Here is a 16,665-nt window from a genome sequence, read left to right as displayed (position 1 = left end):
AATGTGAATAGGTGTGCTCTGTCTGGTCAGAGTAGTCACCAAAGCCTCAATTTAATTTACCTGAGTATAAGAGGCTTTTAACTGCCTCCTACAAAAACTATGTAGAACCCTTTTTTCACAGAGATATGTGATCATTCCAACTGACTAAAAGAGACTTGTTAGTAAAGCAAACAGTGGATTAAATACTTCTGGTGACATTTAAGAGTCTAATTGTACCAGAAGATTGAATGAAAAAGTGTTAGGTATTACTCCTGCAAAGCATAGTACTCTCCTTTGTGACAAGCAATATGGCAAGAGCAAACAGCCTCAAGTTGGCCAGGAGAGGTTCAGGTTGGGTATTAGGAAAAAAATTTATTCACCAAAACGTCTATCAAGCATTGGAACAGGCTGCCCAGAAAAGTGGTGGAGTCACCAGTCCTGGAGGTATTTAAAAGATGTGTAGATGTGGAACTTAGGGATGTGGTTAATGGTGGACTTGGCAGTGCTGGGTTAACAGTTGATCTTAGAGGTTCTTAAACAATTCTATGATTCTCATGATGTAAAAATTAGGTCCTTGTAATGGATACCTCTAAATAGCTCATCACTTTGGAATTTTGAAAGTTCATACATAAAACTAGAAGTCAATGGCAGTAAACACCCCTGCATCTGTTTTACCTTCTATTCCCAGTAACATTCTGGTGACATTCACCAGCTCCTTGAAACTAGTTATGATTAGTGTACTTCCACTCAAATAAATGGAATTACATCAGCAGTTAATTTTATTTCTTATGTTTTATTAGCTCCATACGGGAATTACTTCCCCTATGTAATTCCCATGGCTGTAAACAGACACGTTTACATTCTAAAACTGAAAACTCTCGTGTTGTGTTCTGTAGCTGTTTCATTTTTGCATTGGTTTCAGTGATGTGAAGCCAATCAAAATGCTTTCAAGTACTACCTATGCACAGCACTGAACTGCCATTTTCTGTGATTTTCTGAGAAAGATCATTATACTTGATGTGAAGCCATCAAACTTGCACACTTTGTTCATTCCAAACATCCCCTTTGGGTGATTCCTAACTACCTTTTTATGTAAAGATAAGAGGGACATGGATAATTACAATCTCAAAAGCCTTGCTAGTTTTTTGTTATTTCTGAAGACTGTTCAAATGAATCTTAAAATCTGCTGTTTTCTCCTCTGTTAGTTTTGCCAAAGTGTTAATGAAAGCAGTGAAAAGGCTTAGAAGTGAGGCAGTACAGCAGCATCCTCTTTTTCTAGTGAGAGAAGCTACCTTTCCCTGTCACTGGTCTTTCACTAGTCATGATTAAGAGCATAATAAAAGGTTTGTGATCCCTGTGATCCTATGTTTTCACCAAGAAAAAAAAAAAGGTCCATCATTCCCACCCAGTGTAACTAGACAAATACTTTGATTTTAGGATGGCAAAAACAGCACAAACCAACCAACTGTAATACCTTTGTCCCAAAAGGACCTTTTGGTCACATATCCTATATCTAAAACTTAGTTGTTTCCCCGCTCGGTTTTCATGTGAAAGATAAGGAAGGAGGCTGCTGCTTCAAACACATCATGCTTTCAACAGTCTCTGCCAAGTCAATCTCTTAAGAAACTGAAAACCTTAAATCAGAGAGCATAACACAAATCAAACCAAATTAAGTTAAGAGAGCTTTACAGATATACCTAGACTGAGATGAGATAGCAGATGAAATAGTGGAAGCTGCTAATGACATGTTCTTGGACCCATGGAAAGGCTTAGGCTGTGAAAGAGAGCTGGGGGCTGCAAGTACTCTGCAGAAGACACAGTAAAAGCATGAAAGCATGAACAAAATGATTGAACAGGGACAAAAATCATGACATCACAACCAAGCTCTGTTGGAGTTCAGATACAGGAGGACTGCTGCATAGTTACCAGGAACAGGTTTTCTGTAGCATACATCTGCAGAGTTACAGAATAGCACAACCAAGCACATTCCTACAGAACACGAGACAAAATGCACACATTATGTGAAAATCTTAAATCCAGACTCTACTGATAACTAAGAAAGACAGTATTACAGGACAGGACTTTGTCAATGATACATGCTTTTATCTGCAAGATCTGAAGATGTTTGAGTCCGAATATAAGATAAAAATTTTAATATGCAAACAGTACCAGACAGAAGATTCTGATATTTAAAACAGAAGTAATTGGAATGATTAGTTTTGTAGAGGCATTTTTTTGTTTGAAGCATATACTAGTTAATCCATTTTCTTCATGCTACAATTTCAACTGAGGGATAAAAGTTACTTAAACCTCATCATTATTTCACGTGAAAGTGCCTTACAGCCCAGTTCTGAATTACAGTATAATACCTTACTCAAACTTCCTCTGCTGGCTGATTGATTTTCTTGCACTGGAATAAAAACACTGGATCCTGGTAGGTCACAATTAGGTAAAAACTGACCAAAGTGAGAAACTAAGTTCTTTCCCAAATCTTCATTCGCGAAGACTGGCCATGAACTTAAACATGTATAATGCAAGTCAACTTGCAAAAAGTAATCAAGAAGTAGAGCCAAGAGAACATCTCCAATTCCATTTATACACATTTAAGACAACTGGCTACAACTGAGGTCTTGGTTAAAGTAGTTTACATTACTGGAAGTGTGCTTTTCCTTGGCTTTGTAAAGCATGCTAAAACATACATCTTTTCAGAATATTCATGTAGCAAACCCCAAAGATAGAAGAATAATATGCACCAAAGGAATTCACTCTTACTATCTCTGAAATTACTGTAACATAAGTGACAGTTGTATAAATCCCACAGGTTTCCTCACACGATGTCTGACAGCTTTTAATATACAACTGTAACTCCCACTGTACTACAAGTGTTACAAGTGCTCACCTCCTTGAAACTCACTTGAGCTCTAAGGCTAATTCTCATTAGAGAAAAAGTATTAGATAAATCTAATAGAAATTACTTAACTTACAGAGCAAGTCAATCATCAAATGTCCACCATGTTTTACTGATATCTGCTACGATAGGCTGAGCTCAACCACGTGAGTAAATGACTTAATTTTCCTTTTCATGTCCTACTGCAGAAAGACTATTAAAAGAACCTTCATTCAAATTATTAAAAGAATCTCCACTCACTGTAACTACTATGAGGAGTTGTTTTGGCTTTATTACAAGTGATGAAAAAACACCTCTAGTTTTAACCCTTGCCTTGCTTTCTGAAAACAAAGTTATATTTTTGGAGCTGTTTTATTTCGCAAATGCTTTGCAAACATGAACAACATACCTCAAAAAAACCCCCAACAAACCAAACCAAACCAAACCACCGAAATATATAAAAGCATATAAAACAGGTTACAGCTTTTCATACCACATTCTGAAGTGAAGAATGTGTATGCAGCATTTCCAGAGCCATATGGGGGGATAAAGCAATGAAGCATTACCTTTGGAAGGAGGAGGAGAACGACTCCTGCACTACTGAGGTGGTTGCTGGTGGTGTCATCAGGCTGGCTGGATTTTGAGCAGCAGTAGCAGGCTGAGGGGCTGAAGCGTGTGGTGCAGGAGCAGCAGAAGTGGTAGACACCGGAGCATGCTCGACAGGGGTACTAATTAGACTTAAATTAAATAAAACAAGAAGCATCTTAAGAAGGCACACATTTAAATGTAGAGCACAAAATCTACTATGTTTGAACCTGCAAACATAGTAGCAGGCTGGGTTACTGAGGGAAAAGCACAATTATGCAAAGGAAAAAAAAAGATATTTGTTCAGCCTTTTCCGCTGTGCAGTTAAGACTGGAATGCACTTTTGGTCCTGCTTGACTGAAATTTATCCCAGGTGTTACACAGCACTTTAGTCCTGCTCCCACTGAAGCCTGTGGTAGGAAATGTGGCATGGAGGACTTAAATGGTTGCAAAGAGCCTGTCACAAATTCTTTGAGCTTGGATAATTTTCATCCAATATTTACTCCTGGAACTGAAGTTTATATTAGCGTAAATTTTTTAATTAGATGAAGAAAAGCAATTTAAAGGGTATTATCACAGTCCTGTGCCAGCAGGTTTCCTGCAAATTCTGATAGTCTAGAAATCCAGTCAGCACAATTTTCTGTTGAGTTCCATCAGTTTTGTGCAACCTGGGTAGTGGAAAGATGTTTAAAAGGAGTCCCTTCATCTCTGACCTGAATTCACCTTACATTACACTGCCCAATCCAAATAACAATGAGATGCCCCTTCAAACACAGAACTATATATAAAATACAAGGGGATGATGTAGCATAAAATTTTACTATGCTAGTTTTAAAATCACTTGGGTGATGAGCATGAGTTCTTATCCTTGTGGCCCTCTTGAACTATTGCGGCACAGATTACTTGGAGCAAAGGAATATTAATTTTCTTCATTTTTTCTTTATTTGATTGCAAATAAATGAGTTGAAATGAATAATAATAATCTAGTCTGGTATCCCGTGGCCATTTTAATAACCTACTGAACTACCAGTGTCTTTCATTACCCAGTGCTTATGAACATACTTCAGCCTGAATTACTCATCTCTTACAGACAGACAAATGGGGCCAAGTTATCATGCAGCTTTGCAACATAGTTTAGTCAAAGTCATCCACTGCTAAGAAAAGAACCAGTCTTTTGGGAGTTTCAGTTTATTGTCTTCCATTAGCTCTTACATGAATTGAAAAAAACCCCAAATAAAATCACTGAAAACATTCAAGTTATTTGATGACTGTTTCACTGAACTTAATATCAACAGAATAATAATATTAATAATATGTCCATTCATAATTTTCTTGTCAATAAACCTAATAAAAATAATTTAAAGCAATTTAAAATTTAAAAAGGAGAAAGAAGAAAAGAGAAAAACTTCATTATTTTGTGTTTAGGCAGATTTTAGTGTGGATCTTATTATTATCCACAGAACAAATAAGCCACTGAAAAATAACAAATTGCAACACTATTTTGGGGCAGAAACTTTGATGACAATATAAGCATATGTCCCCTAGGCATAAGGGATGTTTTTCTTGATGCTGTAGATTCATTTTCTTTAGTAGTTATCCAAATACATACTTTTTTTTTTCTTAAATCAGAGCATTACTGTACATAGTTGTCCATGAGCAGCAGCCTAAGAAAATTATGGATATATTTATACTTCTTTAGACCTAACTCAGAAGCATATTGCCACATCTCTGCATTCTTACAAATCACTCCTATCAGGGTGATGGAATTCTGTGCTTCTCTTGCACAAGGTACAAAATGCCCCAAATACTTGTTCCTAAGCACAGTAAGTATCAAATAACAAAAGAAAGCTTACAGTTCCACTACTGTTTCTCAGCCAACCTTAGCCCTCAAGCATTCTTTCAGCACTTTTTCCTTAGCAGATTTACCATCCATTGTGCAAATTTTCTTTGTTTCAGCCATTCTACCTCATATTTTCTTTTTGCTTCTCTCAAAAGCGCTGACTTGGCAAGTTACACTCCTGAGGACCTAGAGTGAGTGCTTGGTACCTCAGAATTTGTGATACCCCTTGTTCTTAAAGGGACTGTCCCATTTCCCCTGTTCTTCTCCTCTTCTTGTGCAGCTCAGTAGTCTAATGATGGTGTCTTAATTATTTTCTGTTTGATTAGCTGCAACAGAAGCGTGGTTGTTACACCCATACATTTCAAAGTAGAATGTAACCCACAACAAAAGCAGAAAATCAGTATTTTCTCCCTTATGAATTTCATCTGCAATTATGTAAGAGATGAGATCCCAAAAATACCCAGTTTGCAATTCTGGGTTTCAAATCAGGACACCAAGTTTTGCAACGGTTTTGCAAAAGTTTGCCCATTGTAATATGCAGTCGAAATTCAGATCAGTTTTTCCATCTTGATGCATTTTATGATGCAAATTCTTCCAATTAACAAATAGACTATCAATTACAAAGCCTGTGCAGCAGAGTAGCTGAATATGATCCATCACAACTATGGGTCACAGGAGAGTCTGTTACTGAGTTTCAATACCTACAGGATTTTTTTCCCCCTGTGCCACAGTGGGTGCTGGAATTATCACATTAAAAGGTGTGGAGTCACAATTTAGTACTTACACGTCTTTGATCTGGCAAACAGGAAAGGAGTGAAACTATGCTGAACATAAAAATGGAACTTCATATATGTCTTAAAAACAAACACAAACTAGGATTCCACCTATTTTGTCTATTTGCACTGATGTCAAAGGGAATTTGCTACAGATTTCAAAAGATTCGTGACTTCCTACTTTGAAGAGAAGAAAACAGTGAACGAACTTAATTGTAACACTCTCCAAAACGTTAATCAAAATACATATTCAGTGATACATATTGAAAAGAAAGTAAAAAATCCCAAAAACCTGTATGTGAGGACAAGGACCTGTGTGGAGACAGATTTGAATGGAACAACCCATGTAAATAAAATAAATGCAAATATACTGAAGTACCTTTTATAGTTTAAAGAAAATACGAACAGATTTTATCTTGCATGGTGTTTGCAATATTTCTTTTTATATGGTTAAAATGTTAGGGGCTTGATTGCCTTCCTTCATGGTAGAATATATTAATTAACACACCAAGGAATTGGAATAAATATAAATGAAGTAGATATAACCTTAAAAATCAGGGTGATTTTGTTCCATAAATGATATGCAGTTGGTAACACTCTCAACTCAGCTTTTAGATAGATCTGAAGACTAAATTGACTGGTTTTAATTTAACAACTATAAATTTTAAATAAATATTTAGATAGTCAAATAAAACAACCTTTTTTTTTTCCTCAAGATTGCCTACTTTCTAGATTTTCAGTCTGATCTTTTTAGTTCGTCAAGTGCAGCAGAATTTTAAGAACTGATAAATGTGAGTGCTGCTTTATAAAATAAATAATATATTGCAACAGCTTCATTATTACATGTTACAGATGAGCTTTTGGTTGGTTGGTTGGTTTTTAAATGCAGTCATTCTGTAGATTTTAGATCTTTACAGTACTTTGTATTTTAAGGAAAATCAAAGAAAATCGAAAAAAATCAAACATCTTCATATTTGTGGTAACAGACATAAAAGTAAGTTAGGTGGATGAAAACAAACACACATCTCTTCTCAGCTGATTTTCACTCATGAAAAGGAACACAGATCAGTAGAGGTTAAGAGGATAATAATGGTTAACAACCATAATGAGAAAACACAGCAACAAATGCACTTTAAGATTTAGAAAAAATAAGTGCAGATTATACTTCTTTCTCTCAGTAAAGTCCTAAGTTCTGAGACTTTCTGTCCAAATAACAATCAAGTGGATTATTAAAGCAGTACTTAGTCTCCTTTATGTAATGCATGAAGGTTTCTTTGGTTTCTAATCCTCCAACATATCACATGTAAAAAATTGAATATACAGGAAATAAAAATTAAAATGGATAGGGAAAAAAATATCTCTTATTGTAACATTTGTAGAAAAAAGTGCCTGAGAATATGGTTAGAGAAAGCCATAACATGGAAGAGTCTTACATTCGAGTATGGGAATGGTTGTAGAAATACAGTCAAAATAGAGAACTATCAGCTGCTGTTTCTCTGCTGAAGGTGCTTTATGGCTGTTGTCTCTGTATTTTATGCGTGATCCTTAAGAGAGCCACTGGAAACGTAACACCCACATGAACTGGAAGTTTCTGGAATTTGTAGAACTTGAACACCTTCCTTTTAGGCAATGGGCATTTCCAGCTGAACTCCAGGAGTTAGAGGCTGTTATTACCAAACCACTCCAAAGCTCCAAACCAGGTCAGTTATGCAGTTACACATCACAGTGTACCTTTGGTTACTGGATGAAGCAAGAGGGACTTTCTGGCCAGCAGTGGCCTCCCTCTGACTTGTACCCGCTCCAAGCCTCACAGAGCCCTTGGAGGCCACTGGCTTGGCATTGTCAGTGTTGGCATCCCTGGTGGAGGGTTTAGGAGGATGCCAAATACTGGAGGTCACATACTGTGGCGCATGCGCAGTGTCTGCAGGCCTGGGTGACAAAGATTACAAGGGGGGTTGAAAATGAGGCATTTCCTAGGGAATAGCAGGTATTTGAGGAAGAGACAGAATTCCAGCCACAGAAGAAGCTGGAGATCATCATGGTATCGCAGGTGAAGTAATGACAAATCTTGACAGTTCATTAGTTTATTACTGCTTAAGACCAGGAAAGGCTTGAAGAATTAAAAAGGTACCTTGTGTTAAATCTGGAAACCATATTGCTATGAATATCAAAATAAGACACGAAGCAAGGCTGTGATGATAATGGAGGTGGAGAAAAGCTATGGTATGACAAGTCACACAAGATTAAAGCAAAGTAGTATGACACTAACACCAGTCATATATCAGAAATTGTTCCTGGTTAAATAAAATCATAATTAAAAGAAAAGGAGATTTCAGTGGAGCAGCTGCACAGTCCTGTAGGTGGTTTTAAACAAATGAAACTGTTGGCAAAATGCTAACGTATTCCTTGTTTTATACACTTTAATTTATATACAGGAACCAAGGCGTTTATTTTCTTCTATTTTCATAATTAATTTAAAAATAAAAATCAATTTTCCCTACTGTTTCAAGGCCAGTTGCCATTGCTTGTGTCACTAGTAACAAATTACACTTGCACTCAGATTTTAACTCCATGCAACCTTTGTTAAAACGTGAGCAGTCTTATAAAGGAAAAAAAAATACAAAGTGGTTGCACATCTGAGGCAGGAATCAACAAGATAGAGGAAAGCAGAGAGGTAGAATTTGTTTCATGACAAACTAATAAGAAGCATTTCTTTGCTCTGTGAAACTATTGGTCAGATTCACTCAAGAAATACTTGTATCAGTACTTGTGTGGTTTAGCACATGAACTAATAGAAAGCAGCACATTTTTATCTGTAACTGCGAAATGTGCTGAAATCCTTTGGGAGAAAACAATTTGACATGAAAAACTTACTTACAGAGAGATTGTCTTGAACCTCATAACCCACTGAGGACAATCAATATATGCAAGAATCCGACATGTAAGAGTTCTTAAAATACCAAAAAGATAATCTTACTTAGATTTAAAAAATACCTTGAATGATCTAGGCAAAGTTTAAAATGGAAATTGTTCTTAAAACTCCACCACAAATTGATAATACTCCATTTCAAGAATATTTGCTAAAAACTTGTTATTTTTCAGGTTTGTAATTTCTGAGAAAGATGATCCCCACCTGTCCCATGTCACAGTGCTTCTTGAAGTCTGCATTAGAAAGAAATGTCTAATAAACCCACTTAGTTGAAGCCTCCACAGTCATCACCTGCTCAAACAGCGTACAAATTTCATGTTTTTGAGGTAAGAACAATATGGGGAAAGTGGAGATAAACTCTTAATAGGAAGTAAGTCAAACACAGCAAACATTACCTGTTTTCTGATGCTGCTGCAACATTTTCCTTGTCTCTGTGAAAGGAGGGATACAGTGTGAATGAAGTAAATGCAATTGCCAGTGGTGGCAAGAAAACCCACCCAAAACCAACCAAGGAGAAAGAAAACGGGTTGAGCAGAAATGTTTGGTTGCAAAAAGCATCCTAGAGTGGTTGCTCATAAATATAGTTGCGAGAAATCTCTTCAGCTTTCCAGGTGAAACACACCAAATATACAAGTCTACTGCATATTGCTTCTTATAATTATATGCTTCTTATCAGTTGCAAACAACTTTGTTTCAATAATAAAGTAAAAGGAAAATTAACAGTTACAAATTAGATGTTGTATGCCTGCTTTTAATTTCAGGAATAGTCTTGATTTTAATAAGTTCTCCTTAAAAAAAAAATTCAATAGTATTCCAGCAGAACATATTTTGATGCCAAATCCAAGCAGTGAAACTAATCAGACTTGGGCAATCCTCAAGGATCTGGTATTTTGAAGCGATAAAAATGGGTAACAAAGATTCTTACAAGAAGGATTTCTTGTGCCTGGTATCACTTAAAAACTCTCTGTCCTATCCAAGTACTCGTTTTCTCAATGTAAATCAGATCAGAAACAATTTCTTCACTGAATTCCCTCAATTAGAAATCATTCCTTCCTGAGGTGAGGAGTAAATCAGCCTTGATTTCTCTGATAGAGGACTGGGCTATTATTCTGTAAACACACACACATGCTTACAAAAATAACTGATCAGTTTAAGTGCAAGCAACTGTGTATCTGTAAGAAGTTAAGACATTTCATTAAGAATAGAATCCATTAGCTTTAAACTCCTAAGTTTGAAATCCAGTTAGTTAAGTAATTGAGATAGTCTCAATATTTAGCAATTTAGTGGGTGGTTGTGTCCCTTCTTATTTAAGGAATTGTGCTGAAATTGATGGGTTTAAAGCTAAAATATGCCAAATGAGAACACTTTTCTTAACTGGGATCTTAAATTACAAAACACAAAGCAAATGTCCTCATTTATCCAACTGCACCTTCTTTCTGCAGTGTCCTTTGGAAAAAAAAAAAAGGAATACATGTATTTATGTGGATTTGTTGGGCACCAATCATTAACTTACATTACATTTGGAAGGCTATTCTTAACATTTTCCCCATTATTAGCAGTATTTTATATGTGTCTCTGTGTTTATGTACTTACAGATACATACGTATGTATAGTCATATATGAAATGGCTTCTCCTTAGCTCAGTTTTAACAAAGTTATAAAAACCAATCCAGTTTAGATCAGCAAAGGTTTGGGCATAGGTGTCCTCTACAAATTTTTAAAACCTCCAACTAACATGTAACTCCTAAAATATATGAAGTCAGATTTTCAAACCTAGAAGTGGATCTTTAACGCCCCTCAGCCGCTGCCACCTGACTCCCAGTGTTACTGGGGTTGGTCTGGAAGAGCCTGTCTTAAAAACAAATGCCCTGATGAGATCAACCAGCTCACCACTCCGAAGCAATGAGAAACCAAACACTGCCTTTATGGGAACCAAGTTGTGAGTTCATTGCAATGTCAGGTAGAGCAAAGCCAGGATGAAACAAGGTAGAGGAGGATGGATTAGAGATTGTTGTGTGTGTGTGTGGGAAGTGTTAGTACACCAAGAGCCACAGTCATGCGAGGACGTTAAAAAACACAGTCACAGCCTGAAAGGAATAAAACATTGCTTATTCCCAAGTATTCTACAAGGGATCACAGCCAAGACCAAAAGGTAGGCAGCTGGGGTCAGGCTGAAGCAGTGTTAAGCCTCTATTGTTATTATTAATCTGATCCAAACTTTTCTACCCCATTAGTTGTGGCTACACCAAAGAAGAGCAAAAAAAGTCACTTGATTTTGAGGTCAGCATTTCATAAAAGTTTTTTCCCTGAGTGTATAAAATAGGATGACGTTGAGTGACGATGGCAGGGGAGTTGGGAAGGTGAAAAACAGAGAGAAGTATAGTAAAATTACTTCCACTGAATAAAGCAAAGGAAAAAGCAGAGAGTAGAGGGAAAGATGAGTTCAAAGGCACACAATACTTCTTCATGGTGTGGCTTCCAGGAACTATTTCTCTTCCCAGTCAACAGGAGTAATGCCCATTTGGTTAACAATAAGAAAGGCTCAAAATCCATTGTGCCTCTTATTTGCAATACTTGCATTTTGAGGAACAGGCTATTGGATTTACGGCCTTTACAATCAAACATTTTCTCTAACTAAATGCAGAAATAATTTTACTTTTGAGTCCAATACATCCGTGGGGCAGGCTCAGTAAAGTCAATACCTTCACCACATGAAAAAATCTGGCTCAGAATATTATGAGCAGTTTATATCTCTGTGGCTACACAGGCTGCTCCAGTAACTGACAGTAGTTTTGAGCTATCTGGAAGAGATTTAAAATGAATTTTTTTTTGTTGGTTTTTTTTGGGGGGAGGGGGTTGGTTTGTTTGTTTTTTTGTCTGCAGCTTTTTTATTCCCCACTGAAATGGCTTTTGACAGAAGGGCCATTCTGAGAGAACAGTGCAACTCCCACAGACTTCATTAAATGTTGGACATATATCTAAACAAGATTTACACAATATACTGTCTTCCCAGTTACACGGTATATTATACAGTGGAAATCTTGAAATGCTTCCTTCTCATAAAAGTATGCTACAGGATATGGTCACGCAGACAGAATGACTGAAATTAGAAATAGAGTCTTTCCCCCACACACCAACAAGAACTGGTGTAACTGAACACAAAATTCCTTTGCAGGCCAAGCTTGTGTGTGCTATTGGATCCTAAAAAGAGCCTGCAGACACTTCAGAGAGTTTCCAATGAGTATGTTAAATCTGAACTCTATGAACTGGACATGGGAATACTTTCCCATTCTACTTTATTTTTGGAAACCAAATGTAAAAGATTGCCAAACACCTACATATAACAGGCAAGCTGAAATGTGGAGGTTGTGTACCTTCCATCTGCCTTCTCTTTAGATGGCAACAGATGTTTAATGAAGACCTAATGACATAAGAAACATGAGGCATCCTGAGAGACCACATGGTCCTTCAGCTTTGTCTTTCAGACTGAACCAGTAAGTGAATACTGTAATTTAGTTTTTTCTCTATACTCTTATGGAGCAAGACTGTTTTTCTAATTTTACAAATGAGAAACTAAAACTTAATAGAGTTGCTCATGGTCACAAAGAAGGTCTACAGTGGGGCAAGGAACTGAAATAAGCTCTCCTGAATCTCAGTTGAGTATTTAAAATATCAGCTCACCCTCTTTAATGAGAGATTATAGATTTTTTAATAAATATATCTATTCAGTTTATTGGTATTTTCCTGTATTAGTCATTCAGTAGTCTACTACAGAGCCTGACAGATATATACTGGCCTTTTATGAAAGGGGAAGTGGATTTACAGATTATTAAGGTCTATATCTATTGAATGTAAAAATTCTGGTTTTCTAGTAGTATGGTGCAGATTTGTTGGAGTTAGACTTACAGTAGCTTTCATCCTAACATACTTATATTTACATAAGCATATTTGCCTACAAATACGATTTCCTTTTAAGAAGTAGAAGTTACAAAATAACTTCAAAAGAAATTTTTACAGGGTGTCTGGGAGTAAGGTTGTGTTAAAGTTATTTTGTAATTGCCTTTCAAACATTTTTTTGTCTCAAAGGCATGAGACACTGACACTGTTGAAAACTGGACAATGAGCTACATTAACTGCTGTTCTGATCCAGTGAGGCTATTTCTACCTTTCTGTGTTTGCAGCTCAGAACTTTTCCATGGTCAGATGACTATAAAACTATTGAGGATGTTTGTCTTTTCTTCCCCCATGCTATATTTTTGTTATTCCAACACAGACATCCTAAGACACACAAAGAATCATAGGCAGTTAACGGAGAGGACAGAAGACAACTATCATGCTGGTTTAGTTAAAACTTTAGCTTGGAATCAGAAAAAAAGGGGTAGAAGAGCTAGTCTCTCTTTTTCAGCCACTGTAGTTAAGAATGTGAGCAGCCCACGCCAAAACGTGGCAATATTGTAATATATCCTCCTAGTGTGTCTGCTTTCCAAAACAGGGAAATACATTTCTCTCAGAAGGTATCCTGGTTTGTGCAGACAGTGGCACAGAACAGGAAAAGCATTATCATAGATTCAGTGGAAAAAAACCAGCAACTCATTCTCAACAAGCAGTATGGAACTCAGTCAAAGCAACTCGCTAAAATCAAAGCCAACACCTCCCATGAAGGCATTTTAGTGGCACCTGCAGGTTTGCTGTTAAATGTAACAGTCACACAATAAATGCAGCTGGGCACACAGCAGCATTGGTGTTGGGGAAAGGGAAGGTCACTCTTTTCCAAGATTTGCACAGTGATATTTGCCATGCAAGTATAGGTACTCCCATTTTCAGTTTTATCACCAAAGATTGCACAATTCTGAGCATGTGTAGCAATTTGAGCTGGGACTTAATTTGCATAATTATTCCCTGTCTTGGCCTTAAGTGTGCAACTGGATTGAACAGAATGATTTGGCCCAGCTTTTTACAGCCCCACTGGTAAAGTGCAGGTATCTGCCACCAGGCACCTGAGCACAGGATCTGGACTTTCAGGCTGTGTTTGTGACCATTACAGACAAAACCGGTGCACAATAAGTTTAGATTTTGTATGCCAGGGAACAATTCCCCTTTCACTGAAGTGTTCTTTCTCTTCATGACTTCACTTTTCTCCAGGGAAGCTGAGAGAACAAGAACCCAGAGATCGCAATTTCAGCTGGTAGTTCTTTTAGACCTACTTTTTAGTTTGTGCACATTGATGATAAGAAAATTCATACTTCTGTGTGGTATTATGCTAAGTTTGCAGCTGCCTCTGAAATACAGCAATGTGTCTGTGCTGTTCAGTTCCTGAGTCAAGTAACTAAGTGGTATGAATTAGAACACTTGTCACTCTTTCAGAATGTGGATTGCATTTTATTTCATAAACTCTCTTAAGGATTCTCTTACCTTCCCTCTCTCTCATTTGTAATCATATAACATTCTGGGTCAGCTACAACAAATGCTCACATGGAAATGAACTATGAGGAAGTTATTAGTATCTAGGGTAATTTTGCTGACACTAATGCAATTTAGAAGCAGAATAAAAGGAAGCAGTGCCAGTGCTATGCTCCAGCTCACCCTAAGCAGGGCTCTGTGAGCCAGGCTGATGATCCACAGACCACAGCTGAGTGGTCTGTGTTACAATGCTTGTTGGAAAGCCTGCTGCATGTTAGAACTGCTTTACCCTTGCTGGACTGAAGGCAATGCAAGGGACTAGTCAGAGAGAGAGGCAGCATTGTGCACTGGTGTCTTGGTTAAATGCCTGCAGCAGCTGCAGAAGGCATAGGAGAATTTTAAAGGTTCCACAGTAGGAATGAAAGTTAATGTTAATTCCTGCTCGTGCAAACGTTATGTGGTGGACAGGAACATGCAGGAGGCTGAGATGGTAAAGACAAGATGTTACATACAGGTCAGTACATCCACTCCCCAAACTGAATCTCAAGCTTTAACAAGCTCTGTTAGCTCATGCATTACTTTCTCTATGAACTATTTTGAGAAAAGCTTCGTGGTATTTCTTAATTGCATTTGGAGCCCTCACTCATTCAATTTTAAGTGGGTACATTCAAGTGGATACACTGTGCCCCAGAGTCACTCACTATCTCTGATGAATTAGTTCTACAGGGAACTGGCTTGAAAACAAGGGACTTATGATCTCTAAATAGCTCTTTTCCCCACAGAACCTCCAGAAGTATATTGAGGAAGAAAGACTTTATATTTGATCAATTTTCCCTTCTGGTTTCACTCAGAATTCCACTGAGTTATTTCACTATTCCTATGCTTTTGTCACTCTTGAGGTGCTAAAAGGTAAGCAGAGAACTGAATATATTAAATTGATGTGCTTATTATCCTTTATTGCAGTTATGTTCCTTAAGTGAGAAATCTACCCAGAGAAGTCTGCTTTATTTCATTGGTTGCTGTGGAAAGATAGAGTATGTCTTTCAAAAGGATTTTGGTAATCTGAGCAGCATATAAACAGGAGGTTTTTGGCAATTGGGAAGGTCAGCAATGCTAATTGTTGGAAATTTTGGCCAACCAAGGAAGGGAATTAAGGTGGCTTAGCTTGTCTTGGTGGTGTCAGATGGCTTTGATAAGCAGAAGTAGAACAAAGGATGTTATTGTGCTTGAGAGCAAATTTTAGTCAATTAATTTTCATGGATACTGCAGAAAGCTGTCAATTAAAGGCAAATTGATTAAAGGAAGCAATTATCTGGTAATACAATGTACCATACCCAAATTCTAGCTTTTTAACTTTGCCAACTAACATTTGTGTAAGTATCCATGCATTTTCTGAAACATATAACGATAGTCCCAGTCACTGAAACTCAGGGTAGACACTGCTAAAGGATCCACAAAATCAACTCAGTTCTTGTGGGAACCCGACTGTACAAGTAAAAAATTGGTGTCACCTCATCTGCCCCTGAGGAAGGCTTCAGAAAGATCTGTGATATGCAAGAGTTAGACTTTTGAAAAGTGATAAAGTAGTCCCTAAAATACTTGTTCCTCGCTATGGAAGATTTACTCCACCCAGCTGCGCATAACAAGAGAGAAAGTGCAATGAAGTGACCTCTGTATTTATGGCTTAGCACAAACGTCCTGTCCTTCCTGTACAGGGAGGGGTGAGAAGAGGGAGGCAAGGGGAAGAGCCACAGAACCTTTCTCATTTTGTCATGCATGAAAGGGAGACAGGTCAAGTTCTCATACCCACTCTCCTAAAGGCACACTCTAACCATGTCCCATCAGCACACACTGCATGCAGTCAGTGTTTCTGCTGCAAACTGAGCACTGCAGGAGGTGAGGGGAAACCATTTGAGCACAAGACAAGGCAGCAGGATTTGGGAAACAGGTTAGTTTAGATCAAAGAGTCTTGTACCACAGCAGAAAATAAGCATGTCCCTGTGCCATAACCAGACAAGCAGATTTACCTGGAAGGCCTTTTGATTTCCTACTGGCATCAGCTTTGCTGTATCTTCATTAAATGCTTATAAGACTATGCTTTACTGGCAATATTGGGATGGGCAGGGAGTGAATATCACTATTCACATCCTGCATTTTACTTTATTTTTGGCATGAAGGCTATTTAGAAGACAGTATTGTCACTGACCATTGTCCTCTGCTCAGCAGAGCAGTCACAGGTCAAAATATATTCAGCATGGGACAGATACACCTG

General features: G+C 37.5%; 1 protein-coding gene and 1 long non-coding RNA gene across 7 annotated transcripts in view; one reads left to right on the top strand and one right to left on the bottom strand.

Moving 5' to 3' along the window:
- LDB3 (LIM domain binding 3) overlaps positions 1 to 16,665 on the bottom strand; it is a 122,651-nt gene that overhangs the window by 23,212 nt on the left and 82,774 nt on the right. For 2 of the 6 annotated variants that reach the window (XM_039381156.1, XM_039381155.1), the window contains exons 8-9: positions 9,389 to 9,424; positions 3,433 to 3,603 (exon numbers count right to left, since the gene is read on the bottom strand). The exons of 1 other annotated variant lie outside the window; for it this stretch is intronic. In XM_039381156.1, the coding sequence (XP_039237090.1) occupies positions 3,433 to 3,603; positions 9,389 to 9,424 (207 nt within the window). Of the gene's footprint in view, positions 1 to 1,676; positions 1,785 to 3,432; positions 3,604 to 7,795; positions 7,994 to 9,388; positions 9,425 to 16,665 lie in introns of all 6 variants that reach the window. 3 more of the 6 variants (XM_039381161.1, XM_039381157.1, XM_039381158.1) reach the window with 3 other exon arrangements.
- LOC120323226 overlaps positions 1 to 16,665 on the top strand; it is a 58,027-nt gene that overhangs the window by 32,430 nt on the left and 8,932 nt on the right. Inside the window, exon 3 of the long non-coding RNA XR_005563501.1 lies at positions 9,167 to 9,319. This is a non-coding gene — a long non-coding RNA (uncharacterized LOC120323226). The remainder of the gene's footprint in view (positions 1 to 9,166; positions 9,320 to 16,665) is intronic.

Source organism: Pipra filicauda, unplaced genomic scaffold (assembly GCF_003945595.2).
Source record: "Pipra filicauda isolate LSUMZ 115617 unplaced genomic scaffold, ASM394559v2 scaffold214_size1419223_pilon, whole genome shotgun sequence".
Lineage (NCBI taxonomy): Eukaryota > Metazoa > Chordata > Aves > Passeriformes > Pipridae > Pipra > Pipra filicauda.
Note: the sequence above shows the minus strand (reverse complement) of the source record. Positions and strands in the feature narration are given on the sequence as shown.